This window comes from Argopecten irradians, unplaced genomic scaffold (genome assembly GCF_041381155.1).
Source record: "Argopecten irradians isolate NY unplaced genomic scaffold, Ai_NY scaffold_0653, whole genome shotgun sequence".
In the NCBI taxonomy this organism is placed as follows: Eukaryota; Metazoa; Mollusca; class Bivalvia; order Pectinida; family Pectinidae; genus Argopecten; species Argopecten irradians.
This window is the reverse complement of record NW_027188120.1, coordinates 1-13,902: the sequence shown is the minus strand read 5'-3', so window position 1 is coordinate 13,902 and position 13,902 is coordinate 1. Positions and strand designations below refer to the sequence as shown.

Here is a 13,902-nt window from a genome sequence, read left to right as displayed (position 1 = left end):
AATAATATTGTGTAACGAATAAATCAATTTATTAAAGAAGCAAAAATTGTATTCAGTTTGGATGGAATGTTAAGTTGTGTAGGATTGGGGCCGTAATTTTCATTTCATACGCTTGGGTCGGGTTACAGCCGGTGTGTGTCATTTCTACCGCAAGTAGCGGTATTTAGTGAAATGCATTTTTCCCAGTAAGCATGCGCGGTGAACACTTCCTTCTTCGTCGCGGCTTGATCAAATCAAGGAAAAATTTTCAAGCAAGGTTTTCGTAAGTATTGTTGGTAAGGTATCAAGTTATCGTTACAATTCTACATACTTTAGAAACCTGATGATACTGAGATGATTGTTTAGCGGTCTCGGAGTTCGATGTATTGAGTCAAGTGTGATTACATTGAATTTTTAATTTCGGGTGTCGGAGACCGCATGGATTATCGATATACAGCAATGTCCGACTTTACGGCCTGTCTGTAACAAACAATTATTATTATGGTCAACAAGCGGCCATCTTTGATTTTGATGATTGAAGGTTGTAACCGCTATTTCTCAGAAAGTACTAAAGCGATCTGTGTCTAATTTCATTTGCAGGTCCCCTTGCACATTAGTTGTGCACATTGCATTTTGGGACCGATCGATGAACAAGATGGCCGACAAGCAGCCATCTTGAATTTTGATAATTTTTTGTTCATGCTATATATCTCAGAAATTACTGAAAGGGTTCTTAAATTTCACATGTAGTAAGTAGTAAAAATTGAAAAGCAGTGAAAAGATCCCTCTTTCCATTGTTAGACATAGATCATTCTTTGGTGGGCGCCAAAATCCCTCAAGGATCATAAAGCACAAATGTTAATACTACCGAGTGTTTTATATACGGCGTGAATGTTAAATAAATTATATAATTTTATGATTTCAGAAGCCATCTTGTACACTATCTTGAATATTTCTAAATGTTTTCCCAGCTACAGTAGAAAATATATTTGATTATTTCAAAACATGTGAATGAATGATTTATAATAATTTTTAATATGTTTTTAAATGTGCCAATATTTTCATATTTATTTTTACCCTGCAATTACTTGAAAATTTTGTTTTAAGACCAGAATCTTTTAAAATGCTATAAAGTAGATTGTTTGAATTTTTTTTAATAAAATTAAGATATAACATTTTAATTTAACTGATGAGTTATATGATTTTATTTTAAATGCATTATTACCAATTAGGTTTAGATTTGTTTATCTTAAAAACATTCTTTTCTATCATTAGTATGGAAACTTCCCGTTCTTCAATTATCAATTTGAACTATTGTTAATAATTTGATTAAACGGTAAAACAATTAGATAGATATACAATATGATACTCTAAGTTAAACCATACATGTATGTTCTACATGCATTGTTATGACACGGGGGTGATCATTTATATATATTTAGGTAGGTTTCTTATTTCAAAAAAAGGTTCAAACTCGCCCTTAAATCTTTCAAGTTGTTGTGGATTCTACAAGTATTTTATCAAATATTTAGGATAACCAACTTTTTAATACTGTTAGTAATTATAATAAAATTTAAGCTTTTCAGCTTTGGAATTTTAATGCTTGCAATTCACTTTCAATAAAAAATAATTTTAGCTTAATTATTCAAAATTTGATCAAATAATTTTCTGCTAAATAAACTTTTTGTTTTTAAAATAAAAGTCAGGTTAGATTTTTTATGGGATTACAAAGTTTTAGGTTTACCTCTGAGAATGATTTGTGTGCTTGCCCTGTATGTGTTTGTCATTAGAGTTTGTTTATGTGTGTTTCCACAGAACATTTGCACATTAACGGGGTTGAATCTGTAGCGGAAACCGCCATTAGAGAGTTGATGGACCGCTCACGCAAACCACGCACCCCAACCAAAACCAGTACCCTGATAATCACAGGGGTCAAACGGGTAAGCTTGTGACAGACTGTTACACCAAACCACACATCAATTTATTTGACTGCATGACAAAAAAGACCTATACACGTATAAAAAACTGTACACATATAAAAGTCCTGTATATGTATAAAAAAAGATTATTTTATATTATTTCCAAAGATGGAAGGACTATCACTTTGAATTACACCACTGAATTAAACTCATTCACCCCCCGAAGACACCTTTAGGCCCTTCTACTTTAAGATCTGGGACAGCCCATTATAAAATTTCAGGGGTGAATATGGGTTGAAGAGATTCACAACAAAACCAGAAGTCAACAATTATGAACATTAAGTGATTGTACTGTGTGGAATCTCAGGGCTATCTGTTGTAATGTGATGGATACTTTATCTGACACAGGACGTAAGACAGTTCATATGTCAGATTACAGGTAGTGTAACTATGATACCTACACTTTGTCTGTAAATATCAAAAACACAATACGCTGAATTTAATTGTAAGTTAATAAGAAGGAAAATATTCAAACATGAATCTATAAAGTAAAAAGAAATATATGTCAAACTTTGTGAATGACATTTGCTGGTTACCACTCTGCAAGCATTGCACTGACCTGACAAAGTTTTCCAGCTCAGGTTAATTTATCTGTGAAACTTGATAGACCTTTGAATACCTGAATCATTTATGAACTTATAGCCTTGACCAAAAGGTCAGAGGTCATCAATGATTATTTCTGGTATCAGAAGATTAAGTGATACGAATAGTCTATTACTATTAAATCATCTTACATATCAATTTGAAAATCCAACACACATACCAACTCTATAATCCATGAATAGATAACTGCTAGATAAGTGATTTCTAGTAAAAAAAAGTTACTAACCTAAATTGTGTGTGTACTTGAAGCACAGATGAATTATGTGTATGGTTTTGTGACCTTTTTGATACCTTAGAATTAGTCCAGTTACCTACCTTACACCATTGACGTTATTTTTTTGACCGCTTCATCATCAATTCTTTTCTTATACGTTTTCTGCATGATGTTAGTAGTAAGTTTTTGTTAAGAAAGTTTTCTTCACCGTTCACACAGTTTGGTATGATTTTTTGCATAATGTTGATTACTCTGTTTACAGTTATATTTTGTATACAAATGATCCTCATCATCTCAGTTTACCATCCAGTTTTCTTTAGTCCAAGTCAAACTGAACACTAAATATTCAAATTTCCTCTAGTGCATTCAATTTGGAAAACTGTAAGATTGACCTTGAGTTTTTTTTATAATTTTGAGGTAACGAGAGTACAAATGCACATATGAGGGTACATATGTACTCAGAAATTTACCTGTTTCAATGTGTGCAGGTGTTTCCGTTGCAGAATCCATTGTCTATAATGATTTAATGTATATATGTTAAAATGAATTTGGAACATCATTCTTTTTAATTTTTCAGTGTATTATTATTTTGGGAACTATGTTTTCTTTTTTTTTGCTTCGTATATAATATTGATAAGTATATTACATGGAATAATATGGTTTTAAGTATTTTTCTTACTTATATATATTGTGGGTCAATTATTTATTATTTATTAATAGTATTTTAACATATTGTGTGTTTTCTCATTCCATGATGCAAAGTATTTGTCTCTGTGAATTATATTTGAATAATAGCATGTAATAAATGGATGGATCAATAAATGAAAAATAATGATACCCTCAGGTTTATTGGGGGGAGGCTAGAGTTGTACATATGTTCATCTCATTTTATTAAGTCCTTGTCCCTTCCTGAATATACTGAGGGTGGCCATATATGCCTTACAGATATTTCAAATGTCCTTATTGATTTAGAGTGATTGTAGCTATCAGTGATGTCATATTTATATTATTTCAGAAGTCAAGACAAGATTAAAACATTTCCATGATTACAAGTACTCAATTATAAATTCACCATCTCTATATAAACTGAACCAAACAATCATTCAATGTTAAAGATGCTCCACCGCCGACAGGGCATAAATGATATTCATCATTTGAACAATAATTGGTGTTTAATCGTGTATATATATATGCCTAATTAACACAAAAATAACATAAAATATTCTATTTCGCCTTTCGTGCTTGCGCAATCATTACTTCATTCTATATATGATATAGTGCCACGGAATTTTTTCGTGATGCAATTAATTATTTTTCATATTTTTAACTTGAAGTCAAATTAAATGCTCAAACTTTTCAATGGTGGAAATGGTGTAAAATAAGTAACTTTTGTAACTGAAAAAAATACAAAATCGCCTGCTCCTGTTTTTATAGTTAAAAAATACAATTTGTCAGCGGTGGAGCATCTTTAATAATAGTATAAGGCTATGTATTACACTTGATTGTGTGAGTCCTGTTTATCTGGTAGGCTTCTGACAAGCCGTCTGATGAGAAACCACCTACTCCAGTCACTAGTGCTCAGGAAGACTCGGTTACAGTCGAAGAAACAACTATCTCTTCTGATGCTGTTTCTTCCGATGCAGTGGTAGAGCAATTTCAAGAAAACTCCAGTCTGACATCTCAAACTGTTCCTTTGTCTGAATGTGGCTTCAAACCTACAAAGGCTGAACAAGCAGATAGCTTAGATTTCTCTTTCCCAAAATTTGTTCCTATTGGAATGCATCCGCCAGCTGAAGTTAAAACATTTCCAGACAAAAAAAAATCTCCAACCCCAAATTTTGAATCCGAATACAAAATTAAGGAAATGCAGCCCTCACCAATCCCGACCGTTGACCTGCTTGATGAAAATGTTGTCTTTGAGATTTCTTATGCTCTAGGGGAAGCTGAACTGACAGAGGCTCAAATTGATACTAAGCTTGACACTCTTTCTGAAAACGTTAAACAGAAACCTGACACTGAGGTTAAATCTGGTCTTGATACACTGGCAGAAACTGCCCAAGCTTTAGAAAAAGATATTGGTGTAGATGTGTCATTTGAGGAAGTTCCAGTCCCTCAATCTGATGAAGATATTGAAAAAGACATGTCTTCTGAGGTAGCTCAAGCCTCTCAATCTGATGAAGATCTCACGAAAGATATGTATTTTGAGGAGATCTCTGTCCCACAATCTGAAGATATCAAAAAAGATGTGTCTTCTGAGGTAGCTCAAGCCTCTCAATCTGATGAAGATCTCACGAAAGATATGTCTTTTGAGGAGATCTCTGTCCCACATCCTGAAGATATCGAAAAAGACGTATCTTCTGAGGTAACTCGAATCCCTCAATCTGATGGAGATCTTGTGAAAGATGTGTCTTTTGAGGAGATCTCTATCCCACAATCTGAAGATATCGAAAAAGACGTATCTTCTGAGGTAATTCAAGTCCCTCAATCTGATGGAGATCTTGTGAAAGATGTGTCTTTTGAGGAGATCTCAGTCCAACAATCTGAAGATATCGAAAAAGACGTATCTTCTGAGGTAACTCGAATCCCTCAATCTGATGGAGATCTTGTGAAAGATGTGTCTTTTCAGGAGAACTCTGTCCCACAATCTGAAGATATCGAAAAAGATGTGTCTTCAGAGGTAGCCCCTATCTTACAATATGATAAAGACGTTAATGAAGACATGTGTTCTGAAGCCACCAAAACCTTTCAATCAAATGAAGATATTCAGAAAGACTCATTTTCCGAAGTAACTCCTTCTACTTTACCTGATACAATCGAACATGATGTGTCTACAGCAGAAACAAAACAAGAAACTTGTCAAGGGGTTGTCGTGGATTCTACAAATGTTGAGGATTTGACACATTCAAGGTCTGCTTCTCCATTTGCAGATGACAGCTCATGTTCCTCATTCCATGATGAAGAGTATATTTCACATTCATCTACTGAAGATCTGACAGAAGATGCAGCTACTCATTATTTTACATATAACAAGGTCGATGTAGTACCAGGTGAAAATTGCGATTTATCGATAGATACGTCCTGTGTCAAGTCTGAAGATGTACCCAAAGAGAGTCCTCATCAGGAGTCCACTGTGGAAAAAGCAGAAGAGGCACAGCCGGCAATAGAAGAGCAAGCTGCTGTCGCATCTCAGGTGTTCAAATGCGATCCCAAACAATCAGAAGATTTTCATGATGAGTTAGAACCAAAACCTGAAGCAGTGAAGGATGTCGAACCGTTAGAAGAAGCAAACATTGAACCAGAAGAACATGCAGCCGTTACTACAAAGGTGTTTACACCCGAACCAGGCGATCACCTTGAACTTTCACCTGAGCCAGAACCAATAGCAGTTATTGATCAATCTCAGCACTCCGCAGTCACATCCGAAATAGATCTTGATTATGTGGTTTCTTCCAAAAGTGAACAAGAAGAACAATCTGACCCTACACTTCCAGATAAAGTCCAGTGCTCAACCTCCGAGGATACTGTACTTGCTCAAGTTGAACCTTCAAAGCAATTTGTATCCGAAGAGACAGCTGACACATGTCTAATGATGCCATCAGAAAGGGTGTTGGCAGCTCAAAAGTTATCACCAACTGATACCATTGTATCTTCGTCAATGCCAGACGATACTACACTGTCAGCATCAGAGAATGAGATTATTCAATCTCCTGAAAGGAGTGTTTTAGAAATAGCAGAAAATGATATTATTGCAAGTAAGGTTGAGCCAACTGAGCAAACAGTGTCTGAAGAAACAACAATTCCATGCCGTGCGATGCCACCAGAGAGGGTACTGGCACCTCAAGAAGTACCTTCAGTCGAAGCTGTGCTATCTTCAGCAATGCCTGTAGAAACAACTCTTTCAGCAGATGAAACTGAAATTCAGGAACGGTGCATTTCCGAACCGACAGATGTTGACCCGGATGTTATTGTAACAAAAGTGGAGGCTTCTGAGGAAATGTGTCATGAAGAGACAACTTCCTCCTGTTCTTCGTTTCCCACTGAAAGATTATTGGCTACTCAAACAGTTACTGCTTTGGAATCAGTGGTATCTGAAACAATGCCCAGAGAGACAAAGTTACCAGCAGGTGATCTTGTTGCACAAGTTGCATCTGAAGGCGATATTGCTTTAAGTGAAGTTGAAAAGTCTGAACAAATAGCTCATGAGGAGACAATGGAATCTTGTCCCGCTATGCCAGCGGAGCGATTACTAGCTGCACAAAATATTCCTACAGCCGAGGTAGTGTTGTCCGAAACAATGCCAGCAGAAACTGTATTGTTAGTGGATGACTCTGCCTCTTCTGCAACTGTGCCCTGCGGAGGCGATGAAACTGCTGTAGCTAGAATTGGAGAACCAGCAATTGTGTTTACATCTGAGGAAAAGGAAACTTCAATAGAAGAATCAGCAGATAATAAAGCTGTGTCACCGGAGAGGAATGTTGCAGATGTTTCAACAGAGGACAAACAACTAAGTACTGAACAAGAATATATAGGAGAAGATGACTTGTCAGATTATGATGATCTTCCAGAAAATATTCCATCTGAATTTATGTTAGAAGATATGACTGAAGAACTAGAAATAGAAACAGAAAAGCTGGCTAAATTTCCTGTGTTAATAGATGAATCAGAAGATGCAACTTTGGAAATTACAGCGGATATACCAGCAATGGTGCAACAAAGCACAGATGAAGACAAAACCATTACGGAACCTGTGAACCAGACTGCAGTGACAGAGACGGCACTGGACGTGGCATGTTCTTCTTCTAGTCATTTAGTGACAGATCAGTTCAGTAAGGATGTCAGAAGTGATTTAAAGCACATAACCTCTGAGATAGCAGGGGAATCATTACCAGATAAAACAATGAAGCTAGATTTGGTGCCATCTCCTCTTTTACAGGAGATGGAACAAATTGCTTCAGATATGTCCTCACTTGCAGAAGACATATCAAAAAGTCCTGTTCTGGCAGCTGAGGAATCACCTGAAATCACTGAATATGATAAGACAGAATCAAGCAACGCCGATGATACATCTTTATCTGTATCTTGTCATTCAGCTGATGTTTTTGTGGTAAGAGACAGCGAATATGAGATGTCAGATGATAATACTAGTCCTGTGGAGTCTTCCACTAATAATCAGGACATGTATGTTATTGCGATTTCTCCTGACGAAGCAACATTAAAACTTATTGAAGCACAGGCTACAGAAGCAACTGTGCTGGATTTCTCTTCAACCGCTAGAGAGAAACTGGCTTCAATTTCTTCAGTTTCAGAAATCATCCAAGACCTGCCAGCACATTCTACTAGGTCTGAACAAGAGTTGTTAGAATCATCTACTGTTTCTGTTGATGTTACTGCTGAGTCAGATCCAATACAAGATGAATTTTCAGCTGTTGACGATCTGCTCCAGGAAGTCACCGAGTACTCAAAATCACAGGAGGGAAAGAGTAGTCTAGCCACTGAAGATGTTGTTTTTACTGGGCAGTTCATTAGCGATCCAGTAGATGAAGCTGAACTTGCAAGAGAAATATCTTTGGCTGATATCAGTTCTCAATCTACAGAAGGACTCAAGGTCAATGTGTTTGTCACAGCAAATACGGAATCTTCAGAACCTTCTTCTCCTCTTGCTAAATATGATGTTGTTGAAGATTTGTCGGTCTCTGTTGGTGAGCCTTCTACTGAGGAATGTTTGGTTCTACCTTCTGATGTAGAAACTGTGAATACAGCTATAAGTACAGATGCAAGTTTGATTTTTGAAGACGTACCTTCTACTGAAGCTAGCCTAGAAATTAAAGTCGATGATGAAAGTCTAGAAACAAAACCAGAATTTTCGGTTTTGCCAGAAAAGCTGTCTTCAGAGGAAATCACTTTGCCTCTTCCTGCTGCAGAAGAAGAAAAGACGACAGAGGAATCTTTTCAAGCCCAATCTGAAACACAAGATGACTCTCCGACAATGCGTGCTCTTCATCGCAGACAGAAGTATTTGGCTGAGCAAGCTAAAAAAAAAGAACTTTTCGAGGGTTCTGGGCATACTGAGGATAATGATGCTGTCAAATCATATAAAACCTCCATAGAAATATCACAAGAAAATGTCTTGCCCAAAATTCCAGATGAAAGTTATATAAAAGAATCCAAACCAAAGATGTCAAATTCTGCAGCATTTGAAGAAATTAAGCCACGTGTGCAACCTTTTGACAGCATGCCAAAAACAATGGTAGTTCAAGTAGAAAGTACAGAGATAACTGGTCCACCTAAAGAACTTGTGTCTGATTTAATGTCTGGTCAGAAAATCCCCAGTTCCCCTGATAGGTATGCTTCTCTGACACGTCCTCTGAGGGTTTATAAACAGGTTAGTAGTGATATAGAGGATGACACCAGTAAAGCTAACAAGAAGAGGGTGGATGACTGGGTAACAGCTACTACTGATGATTTGATTGTTACTACTGGAACTTCCACTTATCAAACACCATTGTCTCTGTCTGAGAGTGTGTCCCAACAAACACCTAAAGATGTTCAGGTCTCTCCACCTTTGTTAGAAAATGTTCAAAGTGTAAACAAACCTGGATTTGTAATTCGTCCCCAAACCACCGAAAAACCTCCATCAGAAGTGGTTAGTAATGTCCAGCGTCCTGGTTTTGCTATAAGTAGACACACTGTTGAACCTGCTGTAAATATAGAGCCCCAACCTCCGGCAAACATTCAGGTTGTGCAGCGTCCTGGTTTTGCTATAAGTAGACAAAATTTTGAACCTGCTGTAGCTATAGAGCCCCAACCTCCGGCAAACATTCAGGTTGTGCAGCGTCCTGGTTTTGCTATAAGTAGACAAACTGTTGAACCTGCTGTAAATATAGAGCCCCAACCTCCAGCAAATGTATTGTGTCCTGCAGACAATCTACCCCAAACCCCACAACCTCAATCTGACCATGTTCAGCCTGAACCAGAATCTGTGGTAAATCCCCAACCTAGCGTAGAAGATGCCCAACTTTCCCCTGAATCTCTCCCTGAAGTTGAGTCTGCTCCTGTGCCAGGTCGTGTGTACCGTCCCAGAAAAGACTACAATACCCTTCCACGTCCCTCAAAATCCTACAAAGATGTGAGTACTCCAAAACGGGCTGGCTCTCTGCCTCGGAGCTCTTCTTCTGCTGATAGGCAACATCAGGTAGGGCTTGGGTAGTTCAAGTGTATGCTGAAAAGTGTCATCCATGATTGTGAAGTGAATGGAGAGTACTTCTAGGGGGGATGTCTTGAAATTAAATTGCTGTTTGTAAGTTAATTGAAATATTTTAGATGGCAAATTGTTGGTTGATGGGCCAAGTGTAGGCATGTTAACATTTGTTCATGTATATAAATGAATGTCTTATAGTCTTATAGAAGTTGCTTAAAGATTTACACTTACACTGATTCCTTGAGTACATACAGAAACAGTTTGAGCAATAACTTTTTAGTACCCCCAGAATTAGCTCTCCCTTGTTGCTTTATTAGACCGTCTAGGAGTACTCTCATCTGCTAATCTCCCCAGATTCCCCGATGTTTCTTCTGCTGCCTGGCACAATCCTTTTGGCTTCAAATTATTACAGTTTGTTTCAAATTCTATTTGGCCTTTTGGTCTTTGAGATTTCTTGCAACCTTAAACCCACTGGCTGTACATGGTGTTACATAGACTCCTAGCAATCCATTGAAATCCCATTGGATGATGCTAATTCTGCCTGAGCACCAATCCAGAATAAAAAGGAGAAGATTGCATTTAACATTTTATCTTTCAATACCTTTTCCTGGATCTGCCATTGTGTTTTGATGTTTCATAAGTTCTCTCTAGTTTTCAAACGCCTTTGACGAGAGTGCTTGACTTGAGAATTCCTGTGTTTTATCGTCATTTGTTTGTATAGTAGTTCATGCAATTCAGAAGGAAATATTGGATTTAATATTGTATTATACATATCCTTTTTAATTTCCGACAAAAATCATCAGTTTACCTCTCTGCATGTTGTGGAGAAAGTAAAGAATATAAAAATATAATGAGAAATGTTATGTTTAGACTGTATGATACTTTTCAACTTCAATAAGTATTTGTATTCAATGGACCCCACTTAATTTGAAATCAGATTGAAATACTGCTTACTTTGAAATGAATTATTATCCCCGTTCACATGTAGTCTTTTTATTTTTACTTGGTTATATTGAAATCCGAATAATTAATTTGAAGAGAATTTCAATATAACTTCATTATATAACCGTGTTCCACTGTAGTCGTTTCTCTATTTTTTTCATATTAACTACACATAGACTTGTATATGTGATACTTAAGTATAAATATGGATAGAATTTTATTATTCTAAGTTTACCTGATATTGTCATTTTAAACTGATTAAACCAATTTGCAGCCCTATTTGAAAATTATTTTTATTTATAGACAGCTGATGCTGCTATTAATATGGAATTATGCTAACATGAATGAATATGAACATATTGTTTTAAAACTAAAGACATGTACCTGGTAATAATTTCTTGGACAATGTGCACTATGTGTTTCAATATTGACTCCAAATGAACTCAGGACGTTGTACAAATATCAAATTTGATTTTAATTTCATCTATTCATTGACATTAATGTTAGTAATTAAATATTAGGTATCTTGTTTTTAATCAAAATTTAAACATAGATTGTAAATATGATTGAAGCTAAGACATGAACTACCATACCTTTTATATCTGGTTGCATGCTCACAGGAACCTGTAAAATCTATACCAACCATTAAGGTAAACGGATTGTTGTTAAACATTTTCATTTTCTCTATACTATTATTTCCTCAACTATCTATTTTTCTGTCTTTCCTGTTTGCAAAATCTTGAAATGATATGAAATTACAAGCTCTTATGGCTAAATTATATTTGAAGGCATGACATTTATTTGTTCTTAGAATTTTGTATTTGTATCAATGTAAATGATATCACTTAAACTGATTTTGAAGCAGTTGTATATGAAAGAGAATCAACAAGAAACAAAACGATACATGTATAATACATATCTCATGTGATAAATGTAAGGTCTGATATTGATATTATAGATAGACACTGTTATTTTTTTCTTTCTTGGCCAGGGTTTTATTATCAAGTATACCATACTCTGATATATTATCTATTAAAAGAATATCTCTCTGCATGGGTTCTGTTAAAAACTATCATTTTAAAGTTATTTTGTGAAATAACAGAAAATTAAGATTAATGTAAAGATATGATGATTTTGTATTAAGCTGATCTACCCCATTCTAGCACGATTTATATCTTCCTGTTCAGTAAATGCTTGATTGATTTGATCCGGTTCATATGTTAATATACTACACATGTACTGGTATTCCTGAAGAGAGAGTTACATTATACTGTTATAGAATATTGGAGTTGTTTTATTGTAAGTTTGGAAAATTCTAATCTCACTTCTCCTTTTTTCACTGACAGACAACTCAAAGCTCTCCAACAGATGAGGCAAGTACTGATATCCCTACTGTCAGAATGGACCCCCCACCAACTGGTCACGACGAAAAAGGTACGCGTCTCCTTAAGTCATTTCTTCTATGTTATCTGAGGATGGTTGTTATATTATATTACATGTGAAAAGGTTTCAAGTGTTTCATTAAATAACAAACGAAACAAAAACAAAATACACACATTTTCAGGAACATTAAAATTTAATATTTATAATTCATAGCTATTTTCTGATTAATGGAACCTGTTGGTCAGTAGATCTAAATATTGGCTTTCCAGCATAAGGCTTGGCTAATGTTGATCAGTCTCAGTTTATTTAAATAGAGAAGAGATATTTTTTATCAACAGTTTAATAGCTGATTGAGTCATGCTTCTGCAATTTAAATAATTTTGAATAAAAGATAAGATGCAATTTAATAATCGATGTGAAAATATTCCACAATCAATCATTTTGCTCCTTCCAATTATATATGCTGTTTTTAAGAGCAGTACAAGAATCACATGCTGTTAACCAAGGTGTGGATAAGAGTAAAAACTGACATCTAGATTCAGTATAACCTTGTTTGATTAGATTGAGAGTAAAAATACATCTAGATTCAGTATAACCTGTTTGATTAGAATTGAGAGTAAAAACTGACATCTAGATTCAGTATAACCTTGTTTGATTAGGATTGAGAGTAAAAACTGACATCTAGATTCAGTATAACCTTGTTTGATTAGGATTGAGAGTAAAAACTGACATCTAGATTCAGTATAACCTTGTTTGATTAGGATTGAGAGTAAAAACTGACATCTAGATTCAGTATAACCTTGTTTGATTAGAATTGAGAGTAAAAACTGACATCTAGATTCAGTATAACCTTGTTTGATTAGGATTGAGAGTAAAAACTGACATCTAGATTCAGTATAACCTTGTTTGATAAGATTGAGAGTAAAAACTGACATCTAGATTCAGTATAACCTTGTTTGATTAGGATTGAGAGTAAAAACTGACATCTAGATTCAGTATAACCTTGTTTGATAAGATTGAGAGTAAAAACTGACATCTAGATTCAGTATAGCCTTGTTTGATTAGGATTGAGAGTAAAAACTGACATCTAGATTCAGTATAACCTTGTTTGATTAGGATTGAGAGTAAAAACTGACATCTAGATTCAGTATAACCTTGTTTGATTAGGATTGAGAGTAAAAACTGACATCTAGATTCAGTATAACCTTGTTTGATTAGGATTGAGAGTAAAAACTGACATCTAGATTCAGTATAACCTTGTTTGATTAGGATTGAGAGTAAAAACTGACATCTAGATTCAGTATAACCTTGTTTGATTAGGATTGAGAGTAAAAACTGACATCTAGATTCAGTATAACCTTGTTTGATTAGGATTGAGAGTAAAAACTGACATCTAGATTCAGTATAACCTTGTTTGATTAGGATTGAGAGTAAAAACTGACATCTAGATTCAGTATAACCTTGTTTGATTAGGATTGAGAGTAAAAACTGACATCTAGATTCAGTATAACCTTGTTTGATTAGGATTGAGAGTAAAAACTGACATCTAGATTCAGTATAACCTTGTTTGATTAGGATTGAGAGTAAAAACAGACATCTAGATT

General features: G+C 35.4%; 1 protein-coding gene across 1 annotated transcript; it reads left to right on the top strand.

Annotated features, from left to right (window-relative positions):
* The first annotated feature begins 1,772 nt into the window (after positions 1-1,772).
* On the top strand, positions 1,773-12,811 carry LOC138313326 (uro-adherence factor A-like). The gene is made up of 3 exons (XM_069253818.1): positions 1,773-1,919; positions 4,304-9,967; positions 12,262-12,811. The coding sequence occupies exons 1-3, from the start codon at positions 1,779-1,781 to the stop codon at positions 12,415-12,417; spliced, it is 5,961 nt and encodes a 1,986-aa protein (XP_069109919.1). The 5' UTR covers positions 1,773-1,778; the 3' UTR covers positions 12,418-12,811.
* Positions 12,812-13,902: the final 1,091 nt, after the last annotated feature.